Here is a 27,742-nt window from a genome sequence, read left to right as displayed (position 1 = left end):
ATGTATGAATTGAGCCAGGTAAGGCAGACATCCCAATGAAAGTCAGCACAAAGATCTGCAAATTGCAGAAACGTTATTAAAAATGCCCGGGATCCTGATTTACTTATTTAGCTCCTGTGCGAGTTGTCGAGGAAAAATAAAATTGAAGAGGCTGCCAAATGTGACAGCTTCAGTGATTGCAGACTTGATTACAAGGCGAGTAATAGATGTACTCTGAAGTAAAGCAGGCAATGCCTCAAGGTGAGCCAAATTGGGAATGAGCACGGGCGTCATCAAGGTTCTCTAAGGTTGCCTCTCATTTCTCCGCAGGTTGCATGGTAGATACCATGAGATGGCCCCTCACATAGTGCCAATGGATTACACCAACGAGCCAGACGTCAAAATTCCAATTCAACTCATAACAAACATGGCAGAGCTAAAGGTACTGGAATGCGGAAAGCTTTGTGGGCAGCTCCACTCGCTGTCGAATGCAAGGCATCCTTCACAAGTATGGGATGTTTGTATAATTGAAGAGGGTAATGTAAGCTTAGCCATGCAGGTAATGTTTGTTTTGTTTAACAAGGTAGCAATTATCGCCAGAATGTTACATTTAATGGAGAATTGCAGTTATTTTCATGGCAGCATAAGGAGGAGCGTCTGTTGAGCATTAAGCATCAAACAACTTGCTCTGCACTCAGCTGGGCGACATATTGAGAGCAATGGCAGGGGGGCTAAGTCCGCATGGGGAGGAGGATATATACTGAAGCTTTGAGACTGATGTTATCGGGAATGATAAATAACCACGCGGAGGTATGGAGCAGTGTCACAGTTATACAATGTGAAGGCACGAGGCCGACCGCTGCTCGTATAACATAGGCAAAATGAGATGCTCATTTTCACAGGACTTTTGTTATCCAGAGGCTGCAGATTATCAGACACGTGGTGCACCAGAGAACAACGGATATTAGATTTGGCGCTCTGCCTGATCGGCCAAGGAATATGAACGACAGCAGGAAGTTGGGAGCCACTGTACAAGATGTAACCAAAGGTTCATGTAAATGTGGGGAAAGCGGGAACAGGTTACGGAGTTAGATGATCAGCCACGATCATAATGAATGGCGGAGCAGGCTCGAAGGGCCGAATGGCCTACTCCTGCTCCTATTTTCTATGTTTCTATGTCTATGTTTCTAAATGTTGCCAACCCTCCAGCATTGTCCTGGAGTAACCAGGAATTACATATTCATCTCCTGGAGAATGTTGTGGGCAACTTGGGAGACAACACCATACTGGTATTGTATTAGACCCCGAAATAAGCTTCCAAACACATCTGCACCAAGATCCCATATTTCCACCTCTATAACATCGCCCAACTGCACCCCTGTCTCAGCTCATCGGCTGCTGAAACCCTCATTCATGCCTTCGTTATTTCTAGACCTGACTATTCCAACACACTCCTGGCTGGTCTCCCACATTCTACTCTCCGTAAACTCAAGATCATCCAAAACTCTGCTACCCGTGTCCTAACTCGCCCCAATTCCCGTTCACCTATCACCCCTGTGTTCGCCGACCTACATTGAACTGGTCAAGCAACGCCTCGAGTTTGAAATTCTCATCCTTGTTTTCCAAACCCTCCATGACCTTGCCCCTCCCTATCTCTGTAATCTCCTCCAGCTCCACAACCCTCCGAGATAGCTGCACTCCTCCAATTCGGAACTCTTCAGCATCCCCGATTTTAATCTCTCCACCATCGGTGCCTGTGCCTTCAGCTTCCGAGGCTGTAAGCTTGGAATTCCCTCCCTCAACCTCGCCACCTCTCTTTCCTCCTTTAAGATGCTCCTTAAAACCTACCTCCTTGGCCGAGCCTTCGGCCAGCTGCCCTAATAGCTCCTTATGTGGCTCGGTGACAAATTTTATTTGATAACCTTCCTGTAGGGTAGCCCTTCATCTGGTTTTTCACCAGTCTGTCCAATGTCCGGTACCAGATGTATTTATGTCTGGCGTACCAGGGTTAGCACAGAAGAATCATTTAAAGATGCATATGCACCTAAAGTAATTTTGCGCAATACAGGAATCTAAGACAATGGCCAGCCAGGAATACACTGCGATTTTAGTTTGCTGTTCCCGTCAATATTTTTCACATGAAATGAATCCATTATACTCCCAAACACAGGTGGTTCTGGTGCATTTTTTAGTTGCAGATGGGAGGCCCGTGATGACGTCATCTCCATGTGTGATGACGCTGTCTCCGTGTGCGGTGGTATCTTGCCCTCCGCGCTGCAGTGCTGCAGGTCTGCCAGGTCCCTTGTCCGGTATTCTTGGCCCCTGGCAGTGGCCACCTTACGTTCCCTTGAAGTGCCTGGCGGCGTTTACTACATTAAAGGTGCTATCTAAATGCAAATTGTTGTAACTGGCATTTAAAAAAAAAATTGTGTTTTTTTCCATTTGCTTTACGCACTTTTATTTAAAAAGGCTGCTGGATTTGTGGGCGGGGGAGGGGAATGGTTGAAGGTGGGAGGTCATGTGATGAAACCTTCAGGAATGTGTCCAACCAGAATTGGCAACCCTAGCTTCATGGTAAAGTCCCACCAATAGCAGGCCTCCCATCTGGGGCAGATTTACCTGTGAGCAACCAAGGGCTGGTGCTTTGCATGTCTGCATGCAATAGGCAAATGGAGAGATGGTGGTATAGTGATAATGTCACTGGACTAGTAATCCAGACCCCCCCCCCCAGGCTAATACTCTGGGGTCACAGGTTCAAATTCCACCATGGCCACGAGTGAAATTTTAATCATTTAATTAATAAAAATATGGAATTGAAAGCTAGTCTCAGTTTCTAATTCTAATTCTAATGGTGCCATGAAATTATCATCAATTGTTGTCAGAAACCCTTCTGGTTCACTAATGCCCTTTTGGGAAGGAAATATGCCATTCCTACCTGGTCTGGCCTACATGTGACTCCAGACCCACAGCAATGTGGTTGACTCTTAACTGCCCTCTGAAATGACCTCGCAAGCCATTCAGTTCATGGGCAATTAGGGATGGGCAACAAATGCTGACCTTGCCAGTGATGCCCACATCCCATGAAAGAACTTTGAAAAAGTTGTTTGAGTGACTGCCATGCTTCTCGGGTAAGCCTTGTGCACATTTGCTGCCCAAATTCTGTGTGCTGACTGCATAATCAGCGTGCACCGTGAGGCAGCGAACTGGGCCTCAAGCCTCACGCCCCGCCCAGTAGTGCAGGGCCCCTGTGTAGCAATGCTTTGGGTACCAATGATCACATTACTGGCCCCAATGAGACCAGATTGTTGACCTCACCACTGGGGCTCATTTTAAAAATGAAGAGATTTCAGAAATGATGGGGATTTAATTTGTTGTTATTAAACACAAAAATGTTTACAAATTTATGGTATTGAGCTGCGTAACAGTCAGGGGAGGAATCAGACTGGCTGATTCTGGGTGCCAACCCCAATGTGGTGTCACTGTCACAGCCAATGTGTCATTGCCCATAATCTACCATCCATTGTGGAATGACCCCGGCAGGAGAAACTGAGACTAATCAGTTAGACAGTATAGACAATGGTAGTGTAGTTACTTGGTTAGTACTCGAGGGAATATGTGTTTGAATCTCACCATGATAGTTTTAGAATTTGACTTCTTTGTTTAAGAAAAAAATCCTGGAAATAATCATTTTAAAAATTAGTGCCAGTAAAAGTGATCATGGATTGTTGTTAAAAGCTCAACTAGTTCACGAATGTCTTTTAGGGAAAGAAAGCTGCCACCCTTACCTTGCCCTTCTTATACCTGACTCCCGTCCCACATCAGCGAGCCACACTAGGGTAACTGGACTAGCCGTATAAACACTGTGGCTACAAGAGCAGGTCAGAGGCCGGGAATTCTATGGCGAGTAACCCACCTCCTGACTCTCCAAAGCCTGTCCACCATCTACAAGGCACAAGTCAGGAGTGTGATGGAATACTCTCCACTTGCCTGGATGGGTGCAGCTCCAACAACATTCAAGAAGCTCGACACCATCCAGGACAAAGCAGCCCGCTTGACTGGCACCCCATTCACCACCTTCAACATTCACTCCCTCCACCACCAACACACAGAGGCAGCAGTGTGTACCATCTACAAGAGGCAATGCAGGCTCCTTAGACAACACCTTCCAAACCCGCAATCTCTTCCACCTAGAAGAACAAGGCCAGCAGATGCATGGGAGCACCACCTTCTGCAAGTTCCCCTCTAAGCCACACACCATCCTGACTTGGAACTATATCGCCATTCCTTCACTGTCGCGTGGTTAAAATCCTGGAACACCCTAACAGCGCCAGATAGACTGCAGCGGTTCAAGAAGGCAGCTCACCACCACCTTCTCGAGGGCAATTAGGGATATACAATAAATGCTGGCCTAGCCAGTGATGCCCACATCCCAAGAACAAATAAAAAAAACAGGGCATCAGCAATAAATGCCAGCCTTGCCAGGGATGCCCACAACCCCAGAACAAAGAAAAGAGAAGTCATGTACCACGTACAATTTGACAAGGAACCATTCCGACTCATCTCACAGTGAGACATTCACTTCCTAAGAGGATTCAGTTCCAAAATGTGAAGTGAAAATTCATTACAACAGTATAAAATCTTCGGATGATAAAACCAGTCAGGTTTAAAATACTTTCAATTTAACGATTTTGACATCCTGCCAATAGGAATGTTATCTCTTTGGACTTCACCTCAAGACGTACTGTGCATCTAAACAGACTAGTGGAATTTGACAGTGTTAAAGATTTGCAATATTTGGGTGAGTTTTACCAGGGTCTGATTTTTCCACGCAGGTTTTATGTGCTGTTGGGAATTGTGCCCATGTGTACCGTGTGCAGCCAATCCATCTGCATCTTCTGGAGTTGGACTTTAATATGGATGATAATCTTCCAACACTGTTGCCAACTCTGGGTGACTCTATTCCTGGAGGATTCATCACATGAGCTCTGACCTTTAATCACCCTGCCCCACACACCTCCATTCTCCAGAAGCACAGCCAATTGGAAAGGGAACAGATTCTTTGTTAGCCCATTGGATTAGCCTTTTCTGTTCGGAAGAGCTTCTTGTTTTCCATCCCCAATATTTTTTTATAAAACAACAACTTACATTTATATAGCACCTTTAATGTAATAAAACATATCAAGGTGCTTTACAGGAGCATTATAAAATAAAAGATGACACTGAGCCACAAAAGGAGCTATGAGGTCAGATGACCAAACACTTGGTCAAAGAGGTAGGTTTTAAGGAGTGTCTTAAAGGAGGAAAGTGAGATGGAGAGGTGTAGGGAAGGTATTCCAGAGCTTGGGATCGAGGCAACTGAAGGCATGGCCACCAATGGTGGAGCAATTAAAATCAGGGATGCACAAGAGGCCAGAATTAGAGGAGTGCAGATATCTCGGAGGGTTGTGGGGCTGGAAGAGATTACAGAGATCGGGTGAGGCCATAGAGGGATTTGAAAACAGGATGAGAATTTTAAAATTGAGGCTTTGCTTAACCAGTTTAGTTTAGTCAGTTTAGGTCCACGAGCACAGTGGGTGATAGGGGAACGGGACTTGGTGCGAGTTAAGACATGGGCAGCAGAGTTTTGGATGATCTGAAGTTTGCGGAGAGTGGAATGTGGGAGACCAGCCGGGGTGCATTGAAATAGTCAAGTCTAGAAATACTGAAGGCATGAATGAGGGTTTCATCAGCCAAAGAGCTGAGAAGGGGCAAAGTCGGGCGATTTTACAGAGGTAGGCGGACTTAGTGATGGCAGGTCGGAAGCTCATCTCGGAGTCAAATGTGACACCAAAGCTGCAAACAGACTGGCTTAGCCTCAGATTAATTAATAATTGAAAATTTTCAAAGAAAATGTGAAAAAAACACACGCAATTGTTTTTTTTTCATCTGAGATTGTTCTCCTTATTTGCTTGTGTTCTGGAGATGAATATTCAATTCCTGAAGACTCCGGGGATAAACACCTAGCTCCCTGCTGGGACTGAGACTGGAAACTCAGTCGGGAGGTGGGGTGGGGGGAGAAGTGAAATATGTGGTGCTGCTGCAACTTTTAAGGGGACGCAGTTGCCTTTTTAAAGGCACAAAAACAAGAAATGCTGGATTCACTCAGCAGGTCTGGCAGCATCTGTGGAAAGAGAAGCAGAGTTAACGTTTCGGGTCAGTGACCCTTCTTCGGAACTCCGAAACGTTAACTCTGCTTCTCTTTCCACAGATGCTGCCAGACCTGCTGAGTGAATCCAGCATTTCTTGTTTTTGTTTCAGATTTCCAGCATCCGCAGTATTTTGCTTTTATTGCCTTTTTAAAGGGATCATTAAAGGCTGCAGAGAAAGTGTAGAGCAAGCAAATCTTCAGTGGTGGAGCAATGGGGCAATTACGTGACATGAGTCTCATCATTCACTGATGCAGCCGTGAAACTGGGGCAAATGAAGTTTTCCCTGCTTGGCATTGTGGGCTGTCATCAGATGAGAGTGGTGCATTCCGACAGGGAGTAGGTGGTAGGAAAGGTAAATGTGTTGTCCAATATTCAGAGAACCTGGGAGCAGAAGGAATTTATCATGCTGTGAAAATCTACCAAGATAAGGCTTCCCAGCAATTCTGGGTAGGTGAGCCAAGTACACGTGTCAATATGTTAATGGTGTGTTGAAAGACAAAGCATTAGTACAGATTAGGTGTGAATATACTGAATATTGAACAGCAGCAAGTGCAAACCTGAAGGTTGTTTTTCAGGTTGTTTCAGGTTGTTTTTCTTCAGGTTTGCACTTGCTGCTGTTCAATATTCAGTATATTCACACCTAATCTGTACTAATGCTTTGTCTTTCAACACACCATTAACATATTGTTTGCCTTTGCTCCGTGACCTTTTGGTCAGCTATGTGGCCTGGTCCAATCTGCACCTTCTCCTTTGTTATCTCTTGCCCAACCCCCACCTCACTTGTTTATAATCTGTGACTTTTCTAATATTTGTCAGTTCCGAAGAAGGGTCACTGACCCGAAACGTTAACTCTGCTTCTCTTTCCACAGATGCTGCCAGACCTGCTGAGTGAATCCAGCATTTCTTGTTTTTGTTTCAGATTTCCAGCATCCGCAGTATTTTGCTTTTACACGTGTCACATAGTTCTGCCTCGTAACCCGCATCTCCCGGTAACCGTCGCCTCCCCGGAACCCGCACCTCCCGGTAACACGCACCTCCCGGTAACCCGCAACTCCCGGTAACCCGCACATCCCGGTAACCGGCACCTCCCGGTAACTGGCACCTCCCCGTAACCCGCACCTCCCGGTAACCCGCACCTCCCGGTAATCCGCGCCTCCCCGTAATCCGCACCTCCCCGTTTTCCGCGCCTCCCGGTAACCCGCGCCTCCCGGTAACCCGCACCTCCCGGTAACTCGCACCTCCCGGTAACCCGCACCTCCTCGTAACCCACACTTCCCTGCAACCTGCTCCTCCATGTTACCCGCACCTCCTCCTAACACACACTTCCCCGTAACCTGCTCCTCCCTGTAACCCACACCTCCTCCTAACACACACTTCCCCGTAACCTGCACCTCCCTGTAACCCACACCTCCTCCTAACCCACACCTCCCCGTAACCTGCACCTCCCTGTAACCCACACCTCCTCCTAACCCACACCTCCCGGTAACCCACTCCTCCCCGTAACCCACACCTCCCCGTAACCCGCACCTCCCGGTAACTCACACCTCCCCGTAACCTGCACCTCCCTGTAACCCACACCTCCTCCTAACCCACACTTCCCCGTAACCCGCACCTCCCCGTAACCCGCACCTCCCCGTAACCGGCACCTCCCGGTAACCGGCACCTCCCCGTAACCCGCACCTCCCCGTAACCCGCACGTCCCCGTAACTCGCACCTCCATAACCCGCACCTCCCCGTAACCCGCACCTCCCGGTAACCCGCACCTCCCCGTAATCCGCACCTCCCAGTAACCCGCACCTCCCCGTAACCCGCACCTCCCCGTAATCCGCACCTCCCGGTAACCCGCACCTCCCGGTAATCCGCACCTCCCGGTAACCCGCACCTCCCCGTAACCCGCACCTCCCGGTAATCCGCACCTCCCGGTAACCCGCACCTCCCCATTACCCGCACCTCCCGGTAATCCGCACCTCCCGGTAACCCGCACCTCCCCGTAACCCGTACCTCCCCGTAAGCCGCACCTCCCCGTAACCCGCACTTCCCGGTAACCCGCACCTCCATAACCCGCACCTCCCCGTAAACCGCACCTCCCAGTAACTCACACCTCCCGGTAACCCGCACCTCCTCCTAACCCACACTACCCTGTAACCTGCACCTCCCTGTAACCCACACCTCCTCCTAACCCACACTTCCCTGTAACCTGCACTTCCCCGTAACCCGCACCTCCCCGTAACCCGCACCTCCCCGTAACCCGCACCTCCTCGTCACCCGCACCTCCCGGTAACCCGCACCTCCCGGTAACCCGCACCTCCCCGTAACCCGCACCTCCCCGTAATCCGCACCTCCCGGTAACCCGCACCTCCCCGTAACCCGCACCTCCCCGTAATCCGCACCTCCCGGTAACCCGCACCTCCCCGTAACCCGCACCTCCTCATCACCTGCACCTCCCTGTAACCCGCACCTCCCTGTAACCCACACCTCCTCCTAACCCACACTTCCCTGTAACCTACTCCTCCCTGTAACCTGCACCTCCCTGTAACCCACACCTCCCCGTAACCTACACCTCCCTGTAACCCGCACCTCCTTGTAACTCACACCTCCCTGTAACCCGCACCTCCTCATAACCTACACCTCCCTGTAACCCGCACCTCCTCGTAACTCACACCTCCCTGTAACCCGCACCTCCTCGTAACCTACACCTCCTCGTAACTCACACCTCCCTGTAACCTGCACCTCCCCGTAACTCGCACCTCCCCGTAACTCGCACCTCCTCGTAACTCGCACCTCCCTGTAACCCGCACCTCCTCGTAACTCGCACCTCCCTGTAACCCGCACCTCCTCGTAACTCGCACCTCCCTGTAACCCGCAGCTCCTCATAACCTACACCTCCCTGTAACCCACACCACTTCGGAACCCGCACCTCACAACCTTTTGAACCTTGAAACATTGCCATGTAGAATGCTTTCACAGCTCCATGTTCATGTACTACAGCAGGGCACATTTTGCATTACCACCTAAAATTTAATCTACGATCACACCTAGGAATATAGGAGGAGGCCATTCAGCCCCTCAAGCCTCTCCGTCATTCAATTAGATCATGGCTGTTCTGTATCTTAACTCCATTTACCCTTCTTGGTTACTTGCCTAACTAAAATTGTTATGAAGGTGTTTCCATTATTAATATATTCTTTGACTTGTGTTTAAAAGATTGTGGAAATTGGTTCATTTGAAACACTGAAGCGATTCTATAGATGCTGGACCTGGTTTTTTCAAACGGTCACCGGAAGGATACTTGGGACTTTGTTTAAAAACAAACACTTACTGGAAGTCACATGTCTTCAGCTAAGTTAACAGCTGGAGCCTTATGGACTATGGAACTGCTTAGAGAAGTCACATGGCTGGTTTTATGGCTCAGGAGTTTTGGTTTCATTTTTGGATATTGTTTGGAATTCAGTTGGGTTGTAAGCCTGCTAAGAGTGAGAAGCAACCAGCTCATTCTTGTTCCACCTCTTTGAGAAACCCTGAGAATCCAATGTGATAGCTGAAACCCCTGATGCAGTGATACTTCAGAAATGCCTGCCAGCCTAATCCTTGATGTTGCCTGAAAAGAACTGCTCCAGAAAGATCCCAGTGACAGCCGTCTCTGTGTACCTGGGTGCTAGACCAAAGGGCCATCCGGAACATTCCATATCTTGTCTTTTTTCTTCAAGAATTGACAACAACTTGGCCAAAGTCTTTTTCTTAAATTTGATCTCTGCAGAGCCAGTTTTTTTTATTTTTTTCTCTTTATCCGGCTTGTGTGTGTGTGTGTGTGTGTGTGTGAGGTTATTTTAAAAGGGTATATGTTTATACTTTCATATTTCAAACTGTGTGTTAATAAGCTTTGCGTCTTTATTGAATAAATCTTGTTTCATAATAAATCAATAATTTTGTTGTTTATTCAAGAAACCTGGTTGGTGGATTTTTATTCTGAAACTAAAATATATAAAGTATATAATTGGCCGTATCAGTAACTGGGTAAAACATTTAAATATATGTTGTGACCCGTGGGGAAGTTGAACTAGAGAAAGACAGTGCATTCCTCCAAACCTTGATCATAACAAAATCAACTGCCAACTCTCACAATTTTTGGGGGGGAAGAGAGATCCAGATTTCTACTCCCCTTTGTGTGAAGAAGTGCTTCCTGACATCACCCCTGAATGGCTCAGCTCTAATTTTAAGGTTATGTCCCCTTGTTCCGGACTCCCCCCCCCCCCCCCCCCCCCCCCACCCACCAGAGGAAATAGTTTCTCTCTTTCTGCCCTATCAAATCCTTTAATCATTTTAAACATCTCAACTAGATCACAAGTTGATCTTCTGTACTTGAGAGGGAATACAAGCCTAGACTATGCAACTTTGTCTTCATAATTTCACCCTATTAGCCCTGCTCATTTTTAAAAGAAAGGCGGAGCCACGACATGATCGCGATAAAACCTAGACGTAATGATGTGTTGTTGAATCACTGGCATTCAATGGGATGCAGGAAGTTTAAAGATTGTGACACCCAGTAACTCATTAGCATGTGGCAATAGGTCCAAATCCACACCGGAGGAGGCTCCGGAAATTTTAAGTCTGTTTGACTCTCCAGAAGAGTCGATCTCCAAAAGATGGTTAATCACCTACAGGCGGGGTTATTGTTAGCTGTTGGTGACAGTGTAAAGTGGCTGATATTGAACAGTTTTACAGTACCTGCACCTCGCTCGATCTCCCTTTCCATTGACCTTAATGGGCAGGGAACACCACCATCAACAAATTCTCCTCCAAGTCACACACCATCCTGACTTGGAACTATATTGCTGTTCCTTCACTGTCACTGGGTCAATATCCTGACACTCCCTTCCCAACAGCGCTGTAGGTATACCTACACCTCATGAGCTGCCACAGTTCAAGAAGATGGCTCACCACCACTTTCTCAAGGCAACTCGGGATGGGCAACAAATGCCAGCTTTGCAAGTGACACCCGCAATCACCCAAGAATGAATGAAAAAACATTTTTAAAAACCTGGTCAGGTGCACAACTGATGTGCTCTGGGTGGTTTAATACAGCCATTGAGCTCATGGGGCATTATGTAGGCCTCAGGCTTCAATACACTACAATGCAGGGTGGCAATGTCCAGCAGCATTCGGGGTGTATAAGAAGTGACCGTGAAGCTGTCGGATTGTCATAAAAACCCAACTGGTTTCATTAATATCCTTTAGGGAAGGAAACCTGCTGTCCTTACCCGGTCTGGCCTACATGTGACTCCAGTCTTACACCAATGTGGCTAATCTCTCTCTAGCAAGCCACTTGTTTGCATCCAGGGCAATCAATGCCAGCCTCGCCCACGTCCTGAGATTAAATATTGATTTTATTTTTAAAAACACATTATTGGCCCCCGTGATTCACAACATCATTTTGGTATTGTCATAGTTAATGGTCAGTGCTTGCCTTCCAGTTCTTGGGAATAACTTATTGATAATGCACGTCACCTACTGCAGTTTAATCAAATTATTGCTTATGCTGGCAAATTACCTGAATGCCAAGAGGCTGTTTTATTAAGCAGTGCCATAATGCTTAAAGAAACAGCATTGGCTATTTGAGTTAAGCTGAGTCAACAATGTGACTATGTTTGATGCAGTGAGGATAATTGGGCTGTTTATTGGATAGATTGCTCCTGTTTGCCTGAACCAAGCTGGTCTAATAACCTGCTCGTTTATTCCCTGTCTGTCAGTTCATTACCATATTCATAATGCAACATCTTTATCTACTATCTTTGAATGAGCCAATACATTTCTTGAGGCATCGTTGGCTTTGACTCAGTATTGTAATATCAATAAATCATTTGTTTTACAAACCAAATAGATCGAAGCACCAGAGCCTACAGCTTAGCCCATCTTGCAACAGTCTCTTGTTGTTTTGTGTGAACAAAATGTTTATTTTTTTGTGAGGAAGGCACTGTTCTTTTTTTTGGTCCAGTTCGTTTTCTACGGTTCTTCACTTGTTTCCCAGCATTGCACTCAATCAATGGTCAGGACAGGAGGATAACTTGCTTGCAAGTCACTGAGATGCCGCTCTTAAAACCAGGCAGTGTACGAGAGTGTTCTGCAGTGCTTTGCACTGCAGTGTTACCTTTGTTTCTCCCGGTGAAGAATTGTTCAGCCTCGATTTGCCACTCCCCACCTGGCACACATCAAGACTGGTACCTCAGTCTGGGAGCCACATAGAATCATGCAGCACAGAAGGAGGCCATTCGGCCCATCGTGCCTGAAAGAGCTATCCAATTAGTCCCACTCTCCCTGTTCTTTCTGTGGGGAGACGGGAGGTGGATTACTCGCTGCAGAATTCCCAGCCTCTGACCTGCTCTTGTAGCCACAGTATTTATGTGACTGCTCCAGTTCAGTTTCTGGTCACTGGTAGCCCCCAGAATGTTGACAGTGGGGGATTCAGCGATGGTAATGTCATTGAATGTCAAGGGGAGATGGTTAAATTCTCTGTTTTTGGAGATGGTCATTGCCATGATACTTGTGTGGACGAATGTTACTTGCCGCTTATCAGTCCAAGACTGGATGTTGTCCAGGTTTTGCTGCATATGGACATGGACTGCTTCAGTATCTGAGGAGTTGCTAATGGTACTGAACATTGTACAATCATCAGTGAACATCACCACCTCTGAACTTACGTTGGAGGGAAGGTCATTGATGAAGCAGCTGAAGATGGTTGGGCCGAGGACACTACCCTGAGGAATTCCTGCAGAGGTATCCTGGAGCTCAGATGATTGACTTCCAACAACCACAACCATCTTCCTTTGCGCTCGGTATGATTCCAACCAGTGGAGAGTTTCCCCCCTATCCTTATTGATCAGTTTTGCCCGGGCTCCTCAAATTCTGAATCAATGCGATTATGATGTCATGCTGGACTGACCCATTGATGGTTGGTCCAATTGCAGGTTAAACAGTCCCAATGTTACAGCAGTAAATCAAACAAATCTTCAATATATGATTGATTGAATAGCAAAAATGGATCGTACGGGCACTATTATCTTAATTCGGAAGAGACTGAAACAATAACAGTCATGTCCTTCAATCCTACAACCTCGCCTCAGTTTGGAGACACCAAGCAGGATCTTGAGGCCCCAGTGGGAGTGGGCAGGGAGGCGGGCACTGAAATTCATGCTGCCAGCCGGTGTGCCAGCTTTAAGTCGCCATTCCTGCCTCCGGCGATTTTCCAGAGGACAAAGGAAGGCGAGCCCTGGAAATCCACCCGATTTGGAAATGAGGCCAGTTCCTCTTGTTAACAATGTCAGCTCATTAAGGGCCAGTTTGGAACTTTGTTGGGGAAGGGGGGATGTGCGTATGAATTGCCCGCTAGATCGGGGCATTCCGGATGCGTGAAGGCGGCAACACAGCTGGGAGCCCGTCATGGCTGCACCATTAAATTAGGTGGGTCCATAAAAAGGGAGCATGGCTGAGAGATTCACTAAGCCAGTGGCACACATTGGGTGTGTAGAGGTTGTGGAGAGAATGGTCTGTACCCGTTCGGGCAGTGGTAGGGGTTGTGACACTCTTGGCATCGTGGGGCCATTAGAAGAGAGGGTTCGTGTTCCACGCATGAGTGTGAGTGCAGCTGAGTGCAAGTAAGGTAACAGCTGGTGATGGGATTACAGTTCTCAGATATTGGGTCCCGTGATGATGAGGATCAACATCCTCAGCAGCAGAGGCTCGGGCATGAGGAGGGCACCGGAGAGGGACGGGGGCAGGAACACAATGGAGGCAATACCCGCAGCATAGGGGGTACTGCCGAAGTTGGAGCTACCTGGACATGTCAGAGAACAAGCGCCGCAGGACACCGTGCCTATCCAGGCAGATGGTTACAGAGATTTGTGCCCTCGCCGCAAACAACTTCACACCTCACAGCACTGGTCACTGTGCGCTGCCAGTAGCCGTCAAAGTCAATGTGCCCTTGAACATCTTCGCTTCTGCCTCCTTCCAAGGATCAGCTGCGGACTTGGTGGCATCTTGCAAACAGCAGCACGCCACTGCATCTCGCTGGACGCTGATGCCCTCTTTGCCAGAGCTGGGCAGTACATTCAATTGCAAACCTACGTGGCCTCGCAGGCACAGAGGGCAGTGGGATTCTCCTCCATCGCTGGATTCCCCCAGGAGCAAGGTGTCATCAACTGCACCCATGAGGCCACCGAGGCACTGTGAGTAGCCAATGAGATTCATCAGAGGAAGGGCTTCCACCCCCTCAACATTCAGCTGGTCTGTGACCACAACACGAGCTTCCTCCATGTGTGCGCTCGCTTTTCTGGCACTGCCATGACTCCTTCATCCTCTCCAGTCCAGGCTGCTGTCGCTCTTCACTCCACCCCCTCAAACCTCGAGGATGAATTCTAGGGGACAAGGGTTATCCCTTGAAGAGATGGCTTCTCACCCCTTATGAGACCCCGACATGGAGCCAAAGAGGCGCTACAAGCGCAGCCATTTGCTTGCAAGGGCCACCATTGAGCAGGTCATCGGGCTTCTGAACCTGTCAGGTGGTGCCCACTCGCTCATTGTGGGAGCCTGTTGTGCTCTCCATAACATGGCCCTCCAGAGAGGTGTGGACCTTAAAGAGGGTGAGGTCCCGGAAGGAGCCAGCTCATCAGAGGAAGAGGAGGAGCAGAACGTGAAGAGGAAGATGCAGAACACAGAGGCTCATCAGCTGCACAGGAAGATGACCTCGGCTGCACAGGAAGGTGACCCCGGTTGCACAGGAAGGTGACCCAGGCTGCACAGGAAGGTGACCCAGGCTGCACAGGAAGGTGACCCAGGCTGCACAGGAAGGTGACCCCAGCTGTAGAGGACTCAAGGGTGTCATCAGGATGTCATCAATGTCAGGGATCATCTGATCCAGGCACGTTTCAGCTGAGCCCTTGTAACCCAGGAAGACAGCATGGTCTGGAACTCACTTTCACCAACCTGTGAGAACACTTCCATTGAAGACGCTGCCTGGAACAGATCCACTCTTACCACCAGTGAATGATGCACATCTGTCCAGAGGTTTCACCGGCACCGTTCACGGACCCTTGCTCCCCTTCACGACCTCTTCTCTCTTTTCCTGTCTCTCCATTGAAGAACGAAAGCTCACATGTGGCGTCATGTGTCAATATTTACAAAGTGTTGAAAAGAGAAATGCACATTTACTGGTGAGGCAAACCCCAGTGACCCACTCAGTGCTCTGCCCAACACGGTGGTCTCCACTCTCAGCCACATCTACATGGTTCTCCCTTTGTGGTCTTAGATGAGGTGGTGGCAGCCTGTTCCCTGTCTCTGCTTGCTGCTGAGATGCACGTGGCGGTCATCCTCGTTGTGGAGGTTCCAGAGGGGGCACCTCCAAAGGCTGCTGCTCTGGTGTCAGTGCAGGGGAAGCCTCTGTCACTGGGCCCTGCTGCACAGATGGAGCCAGATGGGCCAAGGAGGCCAATGTTGATGGTGCGCCATGAGGGGTGGCACCCTCATTCTCCTTGGCGACTGCCTCAGCCCCTGGCGGACGCTCCGAATGGTTGGAAGGGAGAACCAGCTGAGGCACCCCACTTCTGTTGCTGATTGTCCAGCCAGGTGGCCTTCTCCTTCCACCCTCCAGAAAGAGGACCCCTCCCCCATCACAGCCTCCAGCGAAGCGAGGGACAGCCCTGCCCCAGGTGGCAGTCCGCTGCCTCTCCTCCTGTCTCCCTGGTTCCCGCATTCCTTCTTTCAAATGGCTGCCTCAGTAATGGCTGCCGCGATGCCTTTAAATTGGGCCGGCACTTCAGCAGTCCCGCCTCCATCCCGCAGACGTGGCCGCTAATCGGCTGACGAACCCATCCTCCCGCCAAACAGCAGCGCGCCTCATGCGGAAATCACAGGCTCTGGCTACTCCCCTCCCCCCACCTCCAACCCTGGGGCGGAGGGGGTCGGGAGTTCTGACATCGCGTTTCTCAAGCCCGCAGGCAAAATCCTGCCCGCCATTAAGGCCTTGTTTTTAAAACATTGTTTCAGACACAGTAGGATTCTGCGCGAAGGAAAACACGCTCTTACGGAATGTATTCTCATTCCTGGAGATCCCGCACACTATTCAACAGGCGTATTGTTTATTGTTTGTGGGTTTTCTAACGGGATTTAAGCCCCATCTTTAAGACCTGCAATAACCTGACAAGCAATGATCGAATGGGAATGTTTGCACTGAGGAGCAGGGCCCAAGAAAAACAGCTGATCAATCTTCGTCCTCTTGTGGATATTGCGTCAATCAGCAGCGGCTGAATATGTTCTAATTCTCAAACAAGGCATCACCCAGTGCAGTGTAGAACAAAATTACATTACACCACATAAAAACTGTTCCTACAAATTAAAGATTTCCTTTAATTGCTTGCAGTAAAGGTGAATGACTGGGTTCCGTCCTTTCATCTTATTTAATTCTCCTTGAACTTCAGAGATACTTACATCTTTCTGTTTTATGGCTTTCATAAAAATTTTTTATCTGCAACTGATTGAGCTTCTGGATTAGTTGGAATTCTGACTGTGTCTCAACACTTAATTAATATTTTCAGCCAGTTTCCACATTTTACATGATAATGGAGTCCTGATCCGCACAGAACTGGGGAGCTATGAGGGGTTAATCCTTTGTGAATGAATAACTGTGCGAGGGGTACGGTATTGGGAGGTTAACCCTTGCAGGAATAAATCCAGTGAGGAGTACTGTAGTGAGGGAGACGAGATGCAAGTTGTTTTTTGTAAAAACCGGGCTGTCTGTTTTCACAGGAGAATCCGTTCAAAGAGCAAATAGTGAAGACCTTTTCCGAGGATGGTGAGGGCAACCTGAGCTTCAACGACTTTGTGGACATGTTCTCGGTGCTGAGTGAAATGGCTCCCCGAGAGTTGAAGGCCATTTACGCCTTTAAGATCTATGGTACAGTAACCACTTCCTTCATTTATTGAACTACTTGCGGCTTCTCTTAATAGAGCAAAGCATAGAACGCGACAGACACAGAAACAAAAAACGAGGTGATCAGAGACGTGAGGCCAGAATACAAGTTGCCCTGGATTCATGAAACACGTAACCTTTGCTTCGATTTAAAAATGTACTTATAGTCGTCACACTTTCGATATTCATGTCATAGTCTATGATTTTACAGTTATACTTTTACAAATAATCTCTTGCAAAGCGGAGGATCTGCCTAGTCACTTTGATGGGGATAATTTTAACTCCTGGATGGGGAATGCGGCCTAGCAAGAGTCTGATGGAAAACCTGGTCAATTTGAAAGGCCGGGCCTCATTTACCGGCTGAATTTGTGACCAAGACAGCTGGAGAATTGTATGGGGATGGGGGCTCCTGGGGAAGTTAGCAGTTCAGGAAGCAGGTAGTGGGGGAGGTAATGGGGGAGGGGAGGCCTACACTTCTCCCGTGGGGCCTGGTGGAGGACTCCTGCTCCCTCTGGCCTCACAAAGCAAAGTTTTCAGCTTACCTCACACCAGACTCTCTCCAACCAAGGCCCCGCTGTCAGACTACCATTCACTTCCTGGTTAGGGTGGAATCGGGGTCCTATTGACATAACAGGAGGCATTGGCCACATAGATATGGAAGGCCTGAAGCAAATGTTACACTTCTGTTCAAAAAAGAGGCAAAGGATAAACCCAGCAATCAGAGGCCAGTCAGCCTAACATCTGGGGAAAGTTAATTGTGTTCTTTGATAAAGTAAGGGAGAGAGTTAATGGAAGTCATGCTATAAGAAAATAAGAATTAGAAGGTGTTGGCCATACTGTGGCTGAACCTTTACTCAATTCTACTTTCCTGCACTATCCCCATATCCCTGGATTCCCTTAGTGCCCAAAATCTATCAATCTCAGACTTGAATATACTCAACAACTGAGCATCCATGGCTCTCTGAGGTAGAGAATTCCAAAGATTCAGAAGCCTCTGAGTGAAGAAATTATTTCAGCCCTAAATGGCCGACCCCACTATGCTGAGACCATGACGCCGAGCCCTAGACTCTCCAGCCAGGGGAAACAGCCTCTCAGCATCTACCTTGTCAAGCCCTAGAAGAATTGTAGAAATTTCAATGAGATTACTTCTCATTCTTCTACAGTTCAGTGACTATAGGCTTGTGAACTCAATATCTGTGTATATGGCCTTTCAGAAGACACAATAAAGCACCACATAATAAACTCGACAGCAAAATTGAAGCCAATTGTAATGTAGTGTAGTGGTGATTTCATCTTTAAGAGACTAGGCCACTCATGCAACTGATGACATCACCCTCCATATATAGGGAGACACCATTTTGAGAGACACACTCAACACATGGTTTGCAGGGAGCATACACACACCAGTGAGGAAAAGACCTGGATCTGAGATCGTGCAATGTAGATAAGTAAGACGATAAATAGTGTTTGTGTTGAATCCCGAATAGAAAGCCTGCGTCTATCTTTAATGAAGACACAAGAACACAGCACAACACTACATGGTCCGGCGATGAGAAAAAAAAAAGATGAGGCACAGAGGATGCAAGGATAGAAAGCAAACACAGAAAGAGATAGAAGCAGCTGCAGGCCCCGCAAGCACAGAGAAAAGCAGGACTGGATCGGAGCGAAAATGTGGACTGGAGTACAGAGAAAACCTGGGCTGGAACAAAAAAATTTTTGTTCTGGATTTAAACAAAAACAATCACCATGGCCGGAATTTTACGCTCCCCCAAAGAGCGTGCTGGTGGCGGCGGGGTGGTGTAAAATGGACTGGAAGGCTCGGGGGGCCCTTCCCGACCTGCTCCTGCCTACGCCGCCATTTTACGCGGGGCGACAAGAAACGGACTGCCCGCCGCAGGCCAAGCAAGGCCCTTAAGTGGCTAATTAACAGCCATTTAAGGGTCTCTGCCTGCTGCTATGGGGATTTTACCCTTGGCAGGCAGGTGGCCCAGGCCCGAGTAAAGCCGCCTGTTAAATGTTGGCGGCCTTCTGCGGGCCTAGGGAGGGGCCCTCCTGATCAGGCACCCTGTGCCTGACAGAGGGCCACCCCGATGCCCCAACCACCCCCAATGCCCGACACCCCCCTCCCGTACCCTCAATCAACCCCCCCTTGCGTCGCCAAAGCCCGACTGATCACCACCCCCACCCCCCCCTCCCCCCCCCCGGAGAGGCCCCAAAAACCTACCTCTTTTCCGTCCTCTCTGTCGTCTTGATCACGAAGCTGGTTTGCATTCCCAGCAGTGGCCACTGCTCCCGGTGACGCTGCTGGGACTAAGAACTGGTAGCCTGTTGATTGGCCGGCAGTTGCACCTCAATGAGACCGGAAGTCCCGCCTAAGACCAATTAAGGGCCTGGGGACTGTAAAAATCCAGAGTAGATCCCTAGGCCCAGCGGAGGCGGGATCGCTACCGACTTTTCGATCGGTCGACGGTTCCGGTCCAACTAGTGCAAAATTCCAGCCCATGCGTGCGCAACAATTGCCTGTATTTCCAGCCATTACAGAGACAAGTGGCTCACAAGATTAAAGCACCAATAAACCCCACAGAAAGACAGCATTACTCCTACACTCTGCTGGACCAAAAGTTGACGATGTCTTTGATACATTCACAGACACCGGAACCGGCAATGACACAGCAAAGAATGCTCTTACAAGATATTTTCAACTGAGGGAAAATTCTTCACTGCAAAATTTATGTACCCAGGCAATCAAAACAAGACAAGTGCGAGACCCTTGACCACTACATGATGAGAATCAGAGATCTGAGCCAGAATTGCAACTTCAGAGACATGACAAAGAAATCATTTCCCAGATCATTATGATCTGCCATTCACCAAGACTATGAAAGCAAACTCTTAGAGAGGGCAAATCGTTAAACTTGCAAAGGTTACTCGATATTCATTCATGCTTACATTCACACGAGAGACACTCATACACGCAAATAGATTACAGAGGGAAAGCAAAGTTGAGTGGTTGGAGTAGAGTCTGAAATAAATGGAATTTAAATACTGAATCTCAGTCCCAGAGTCCTTAGTTGAAATTGTAGTCCTGAAGGCCTCGCTGGGCCACGAGCACAGTTGTAGGTTTGCTTCTCAGTCTCCGGAAGGCATAAGAGGGAGTTTTATCCTTGTCCCCTAGTTGTAGGTTTGAGGCTTCTCAGGATCTTTACTGGAAAGAGGGAGAGAGAGTTGTTCCCTTGATGGCTTCCAGTTACTGTCTGCTTTCTGACTGACAAAGCTTAGCCTCTCCAAAACTGCACAGTAGTCTCATGACATTCCCAAACCTCTTTGTTGGGTTAGTGAGGGCCTTCTGGAAAATTCTTTGAGATTCAAGGTGCCACACTTTTAAGTTGTTCAGTCACACTTGGAAAGGGTTGGCTCTTTCAAAGTCAATGGGTGTCGCTGGCTCTTGACGACCGTGTAGACAAAGCCATTTGAGATAATTTAATCAGAGAGCACCCCAATGTTCTGGCTAGGTTGAATCAGTCATGTTGTCTCCCGTCTAATCCTTTGGTGTTTCAAATGCAAATTTTCATGGCCATCTTGGCTGCCAGGTTACTCTTTTTAAAAGAACTTATTTGTAAGAATTTCCAGCAAAAGTCTCAGGCAAAGTTCCAATCGATGAAATTAATATTTTCCATTTGGCATGTGGGTTTTCATAACACTGGAAAGTGTAGTAAGCAGCGAGGAAGATGGTAACAGACCTTAGGAGGATGTAGACAGACTGGTGAAATGGGCAGACACATGGCAGATACAATTTAACACGGAGAAGTGTAAAGTGATTAATTTTGGTAGGAAGAGTGAGGAGAGGCAATATAAATGAAGTGGTACAATTTTAAAGGGGGTGTAGGAATAGAGAGAGCTGGGGGTGTAAGTACAGAAATCTGTGAAGGTGCTGGGACAAGTTGAGGAAGTTATCAAAAAGGCATACGGGATCCTTGGCTTTATAAACAGAGGCATAGAGTTCAAAAGCAAGAAGGGTTATGAAACATTAATTGGGTCTCAGCTAGAGTATTGTGTTCAGTTCTGGGCACCACATTTTGGGAAGGATGCCAAAGTCTTGGAGAGGGTGCATGGGAGGTTTACTAGAATGGTACCAGGGATGAGGGACTTCAGTTACGTGAAAAAAACTAGAGAAGCTGGGATTGTTCTCCTTAGAGCAGAGAAGGTTAAGGGGAGATTTAATTGAGGTATTCAAAATTGAGGGAGTTTGATAGTGTGTACAAAACGAAACTATTTCCAATGGCAGGAGGGTCAGTAACCAGAGGACACAAATTTAAGGTAATTGGCAAAAGAACTAGAGGCAAACATGGGAACATTTTGTTATGCAGCGAGTTATTATGATCTGGAATGTGCTGCCTGACAGGGTAGTGGAAGGAGATTCAATAATAACTTTCAACAGGGAATTGGATAGATACCTGAAAGGGAAAATGATGCAGGGCTATGGGGAGGTGAGCAGAGGAGTGGAACTAATTATATATCTCTTTCAAAGCTAGGCTGAATTGCCTCCTTCTGTGCAATAAGAACAAAAGAACACAAAAATAGGAGCTAGTGTAGGCCATTCTGCCCCTTGAGGCTGTTTCGCCATTCAATACAATCATGTTGATCTTCTCCCTCAACTCCACTTTGTCACCCAATCCCAATATTCCTTAATTCTCTTAATGTCCAAAGATCTATTGATCTCTGTCTTGAATATACTTATCAACTGGGGTAGAGAATTTCGAAGATTCACAACCCTTTGAATGAAGAAATTTCTCCTCATCTCAGTCCTAAAGGGCCAACCTCTTATTCTGGGACTATGCCCCCCCGCCCCCAGCTGTAGACTCCCCAGTCAGGGGAAACATTCTCCCAGCATCTACCCTATCAAACCCCTTAAGAATTTTACATGATTCAATGAGATCACTTCTCATTCTTCTAAACTCCAAACAATTTATCTACCTCCGAATATTTTTAAGGCGGAGGTAGGTAGATTCTTGTTAGGCAGGGGAATCAAAGATTATCGGGGGTAGATTGGAGTGTGGAATTCAAGACAGAAATAGATCATCCATGATTTTATTGAATGGCAGAGCAGGCTCGAGAGGCCGAATGGCCTACTTCTTCTCCTAATTCATATGGTCGTATGGTCTATTCAATCTCTCCTCATAGGAAAATCCCCTCAAACCAGGAATCAGTTATTTAGGAATTAGTGAACCTTTGTTGTGCTCCATCCAAAGCTTGTATATCCTTCCTTAGGTAAGGAGACCAAACTCTACACAGATGGTTCACCAAGACTTATTCACTCATTCTCCAATCCCTTTGTAATTATTAATTAACCCTTTCTCATTGCACAATGTGAGATCTATAATAGCCTGTTTCCTCGTTGGCTCCTTGATATACTGATATAAAAAACTATCTTATATATGTCCCATGAACTTGTTCACCACACTATTTCTGCAAATTCGCTTTGCCCAGTCTATATGAAAATTAAAGTCTCCCATGATTGCTGTGTTACCCTTGTTACACGCACCTTTAATTTCCTGATTTATACTCTGTCCCTATTTACATAAATATATGAATCTCCTGCCTGAATCAGATGGGCACCTCAAACCCCTGAAAAATCAGACGTTTTATAATCTCAATGTATCAGGGACAGAGTGGGTAATTCACCTTTTCTGTTTCACCAGGGAGGGGCAGTTAATATCACCTCCCTATTGATGCGAGTGGCAGTTGTTACATACCGGACAAGCACGGCAGGCCCTGGTGTGTTCCCTGTTGATTTAAAAGGCCCATATGGGAATCCCATCTGCTTCTACATAAGTGGACCATGAGCATCTTTCTTGTTGCAGTGTGGGCTTCTCACGTCCTATATCCTAATCGTTAAACATTCATTTATTTGGAACTACTATTAAATACCAAACTGCTGGGTCCTTTATTTTGTATTATTGTATTCCTTCTACAAACTCTCCATTGAGTGTATACCCTGAGGGCTGTGAGAATGTAAATTAGTGTATCTCTCCTGGTCAAAGGTCGCTGACTTCTCCAGGTCAAAGGTCTCTGATCTCTCCAGGTCAATAGTTGCTGACATCTTCAGGTCAAGGGTCACTCTCATCTCCAGGTCAATAGTCGCTGACTTCTCCAGGTCAAGTGTCACCCACATCTCCTGGCCAATTGTCACTGACCTCTCCAAGTCAATGGTTGCTGTCGCCTCCTAGTCACTGGTCACTGACCTCTCCTGGAACTCCCTACCCAACAGCATTGCGGAAACATGCACGAACTGCAGTGCCCAACATCACCTTCTTGAGGGCAACTCAGGATCGGCAATAAATGCTGATCTTGCCAGAAATGCCATGTTCTGTGAATGAATAATAAATAAAAGATAAGCCTCAATATTTACCTTCTTACTGGGGTTATCTGTAACTGCATCGAAATCTGACGTTGAAAATAATTTAATCAAGTGTGCATCTTACAAATGCGATTCAGTAAGGATTTTGGCAAGGGCCACTTTGGCAATTCTCTTCCCTCAGCTCATAATTGTAGGTTTAATTGATGAAAAGTGATGTTAAATTATACGACTGGGGCTGTCACCATGGATGTTTCTGAGCTGTCCCAGTGGTTGGGGTGAGTTATTGGTTTTTATTTTGTTCATGGGATGTGGGCATCACTGGCTATGCCAGCATTTGTTGCCCATCCCTAATTGCCTTTGAAAAGTGGTGGTGAGCCGTCTTCTTGAACCGCTGCAGTCCATGTGATGTAGGTACACCCACAGTGCTGTTAGGAAGGGAGTTCCAGGATTTTGATTCAGTGACAATGGAGGGATGGTGAGTGACTTGGAGGGGATCTTGCAGGTGGTGGTGTTCCCACGTGTCTGCTGCCTTTGTCCTTCTAGGTGGTGGAGGTCGTGGGTTTGGAAGGTGCTGTCGAAGGAGCCTTGGCGAGTTTCTGCAGTGCCTCTTGTAGATGGTACACACTGCTGCCACTGTGCGTTGGCGGTGGAGGGAGTGAATGTTGAAGGTGGTGGCTGGGGTGCCAATCAAGTAGGCTGCTTTGTCCTGGATGGTGTCCAGCTTCTTGAGTGTTGTAAGAGCTGCACTTATCCAGGCAAGTGGAGAGTATTCCATCACACTCGTGACTTGTATCTTGTAAATGGTGGACAGGCATTGGGGAATCAGGAAGTGAGTAACTTGCCACATAATTCCCAGCCTCCGACCTGCTCTTGTAGCTACAGCATTTATGTGGCTGGTCCAGTTAAGTTTCTAGTCGATGGTAACCCCCAGGATATTGATAGTGGGGGATTCAGTGATGGTAATGTCATTGAATGTTAAGGGGAGATAATTAGATTCTCTCTTGTTGCCTGGCACTTGTGTGATGCGAATGTTACTTGTCACTTATCCGCCCAAGCCTGAATGTCATCTTTTTGCATGCAGGCATGGCCTGCTTCAGTATCTGAGGAGTTGTGAATTGTGCTGTACACTGCAATCATCAGCGAACATCCCCACTTCTGACCTTATGTTGGAGGAAAGGTGTCCTGGGACTGAGGTGATTGGCCTCCACCAACCACGGCCATCTTCCTTTGCACTAGGTATGACTCCAACAAGTGGAGAATTTTCCCCCGATTCCCATTGACTCCACTTTTGCTCGGGTTCCTTGATGCCATACTCGGTCAAATGCTGCCTTGATGTCGAGGGCAGTTACTCTCACCTCACCTCTGAAATTCAGCTCTTTTGCCCATGTTTGGACAAAGGCTGTAATGAGGTCAGGAGCTGAGTGGCCCTGGCAGAACCCAAACTGAACGTCGGTGAGCAGGTTCTTGCTGAGTGTGCCCCTTGATAGCACTGTTGACGACCCCTTCCATCACTTTGCTGATGATTGAGAGTAGACTGATGGGTTGGATTTGTCCTTATTTTTGTGGACAGGACATACCTGGGCAATTTTCCATATTGCGGGGTAAATGCCAGAGTTGTAGGTGTACTAGAACTACTTGGCTAGGGGCACGGCTGGTTCTGGAGCACAAGTCTTCAGTACTATTGCCGGGATGTTGTCAGGGCCCATAGTCTTTGCAGTATCCAGTGCCTTCAGCTGTCTCTTGATATCACTTGGGGTGAATCGAATTGTTTGAAGACAGGCTTCAGTTCTGGTGCAGGGTCGACTGGGCAGGGTGTGCCTTTGTCATTTCTGGTGTCTAGATCAATGCCTGGTGGTCTGTTCAGTTTTCCTCTTATTTGACTTTTCTGTAGCAGTTTAATACAACTGCGTGGCTTGCTAGGCCATTTCAGAGGGCAGTTAAGAGTCAACCACATTGCTGTGGGTCTGGAGTCACATGCAGATTTCCTTCCCTGAAGGACATAAGTGAACCAGATGGGTGAACCAGCAAGTGAAAATTCTGAGCCTGTTACACATGACATTGAAATTAAATGTTAATTCACGAGATAATCTTAAACAATGTCTCACCAATAGTGACACTTTTAAATTACAGAGAACCTTGAACAGCTCAAAGTTTAGTTTGATCCTTTGTATCTATCTCCTTTTTAAATTACTTATACTTTACATTAATTACATTAACACAGACTCTGGTTGTGTGAGGAAGCTCATTTAATATCACATGACAATTAAGGAACGGACCAACAGCAATGAGGGTGTGAGGGACAATCCTGTGACTGTGAAGGACGCAGACTGTGAGGGTCTGGGGGACAACACACTGACTGTGACGGGGTGAGTGTAGCTGTGTCTACACATGCTTTTGTGTCTTCATCTTCATTTGTTTGATTTTGGACATTTGGAAATTTGTAATCTCAAAGCTGCTCCGTTGCTGATGATAAATCCATCAATGAGTATGAAAAATCGTCCTTTGATAAAGTACAGCCTCAAAGAGTGCCATGTCTAATGAATCATTTCTGGAATGCACTATTATGTCACTAAACTAACCAGTGCTGGGAATAAATCTTTCAAACAACCAGTCCTGTAAACTTCCAAAAAGGCCATTAAAAAGAATTCAGTTGTATTTTAATTCTGCTGTGCCCTCAAATTTACCCTGTAGCATCATGGACAGTAACCAGCCTCTCCCAGTTTACTGCCTATTAGAGACAATATCACGGACTAGAACAGGGAGCTAGGTTGTCCTTTATTGCAAAATTAATTTGGTCTGGTTTAGCATGATTGGTTATAATAGTCAAGCCTTCAAGAGGGAGCTGGACTGGTTCTTGGTTGGGGCTGAAATTACATCATTTGAAGGTAAGTGGATTAACAATGCAAGTGTATGTGATCCAGGTGATCTCCTGGACTGGTTTGGATCACCTGAGGGAATCGGAGAGCAATTCTCCAGAGTATTTTGCCTCTCCCTGGAGTTTACATTGCCTGCAAAGGGTGGGGCGGGGGAGAGTTGGCAAGTATCTAGTCATGATGCTGCAACCACCATGAGTGTGAGGCATGCTTGGCGGACCCTCATTTTCTTGTGTGCTGCGTTTATCTCCAATAGACTTCAACACGGACAATTTCATCTGCAAATCAGACCTGGAGAAGACCCTCAATAAGCTGACCCGAGAGGAGCTCGCTCCCGAAGAGGTGACCCTGGTGTGTGAGAAAGTGATCGAAGAGGCTGACTTGGATGGGGACGGGAAGCTTAACTATCCAGATTTTGAGAACATGATCGGCAGGGCACCAGACTTTCTCAGGTACGTTAGGACAAGGAAAGCAAATCTGTGACCTGTCAGTGCTTTGGAGATGATAGTAAATGAGTGCAGATTACATGACAGATTGATTATGAAGGGTGCAATACTTTGCATGGGTCCTGGTTGGAAAATCTATGTAAAAGTTGGAAGTAAGCACACAGTTTCATTAGGTGTAGCTCATTGGGTCACTCTCTTACCTCTGAGTCAGAAAGTCATGGGTTCAAATCCCACTCCAGGGTTTAAGCACATAGTCATTATGGCACAGAAGGAGGCCATTTGGCCCTTCACGTCCATGCTGGAAGCATGATCTGCAGCAAGCAGGGCTTGAACCTGTGCAGGGAGACCCCATTGTAATTCAAGTCCAACGCCTTAACCGCTTGGCCACTGCTACTGCAGAAAATAAAGATAGCAGTGCAGCACTCCCTCGGTACTGCACTAGAGTGTCAGCCTTGATTTTTGTGTTCAAGTCCTGGAGTGGGACTTGAACCTGGAACCTTGTGACTCAGAGGCAAACAGGCTACCAAATAATAGCAGAGGTGACGCTAATCCAGCTTCACCATCCACCCTGACCTGGATTGCAAGCACTGTCAGGCTCGGAAAACTGGGCATATTCATGGACCTGCTCTTTCTAACATGGCTTCATTAAGTAATGGGGTGAATGTGCCTTTCAACTGGAAAAAATACATCCGCAAAATGGAATGGCGGAACGGAGATGGGTTCGATAATGAGCGGCCATTCAGGATCTCTAGCTTTCTACCCCGGCTGCATGTTGAAGATCTGTCCCATGTGTTTTTTGAGTTTTGGGCCCAACTTTAATGCTGTGTAATTGGGTGTGTTTTGAATTGGTTAAAAACTCACCGATGAGTCCCACCACCACCATATTGCTCAGATGCAGGTTCTGCTCTAGAACCTAACGCAATGTCACTGTCACACGCCTG

At 47.3% G+C, this 27,742-nt stretch overlaps 1 protein-coding gene and 1 non-coding gene across 2 annotated transcripts; one reads left to right on the top strand and one right to left on the bottom strand.

Annotated features, from left to right (window-relative positions):
* On the top strand, positions 1–27,620 carry cib2 (calcium and integrin binding family member 2). Its single transcript, XM_068015188.1, has 6 exons — positions 1–18; positions 112–218; positions 310–421; positions 16,962–17,109; positions 26,612–26,807; positions 27,452–27,620. Exons 1-6 carry the CDS (start codon positions 1–3, stop codon positions 27,618–27,620), a joined length of 750 nt encoding a protein of 249 aa, XP_067871289.1.
* Positions 27,114–27,195, bottom strand: trnas-uga (transfer RNA serine (anticodon UGA)). Its single transcript has one exon. It is a non-coding gene; the product is annotated as a tRNA-Ser (tRNA).
* Positions 27,621–27,742: the final 122 nt, after the last annotated feature.

This window comes from Heterodontus francisci, chromosome 35 (genome assembly GCF_036365525.1).
Source record: "Heterodontus francisci isolate sHetFra1 chromosome 35, sHetFra1.hap1, whole genome shotgun sequence".
Classification (NCBI taxonomy): domain Eukaryota; kingdom Metazoa; phylum Chordata; class Chondrichthyes; order Heterodontiformes; family Heterodontidae; genus Heterodontus; species Heterodontus francisci.
Note: the sequence above shows the minus strand (reverse complement) of the source record. Positions and strands in the feature narration are given on the sequence as shown.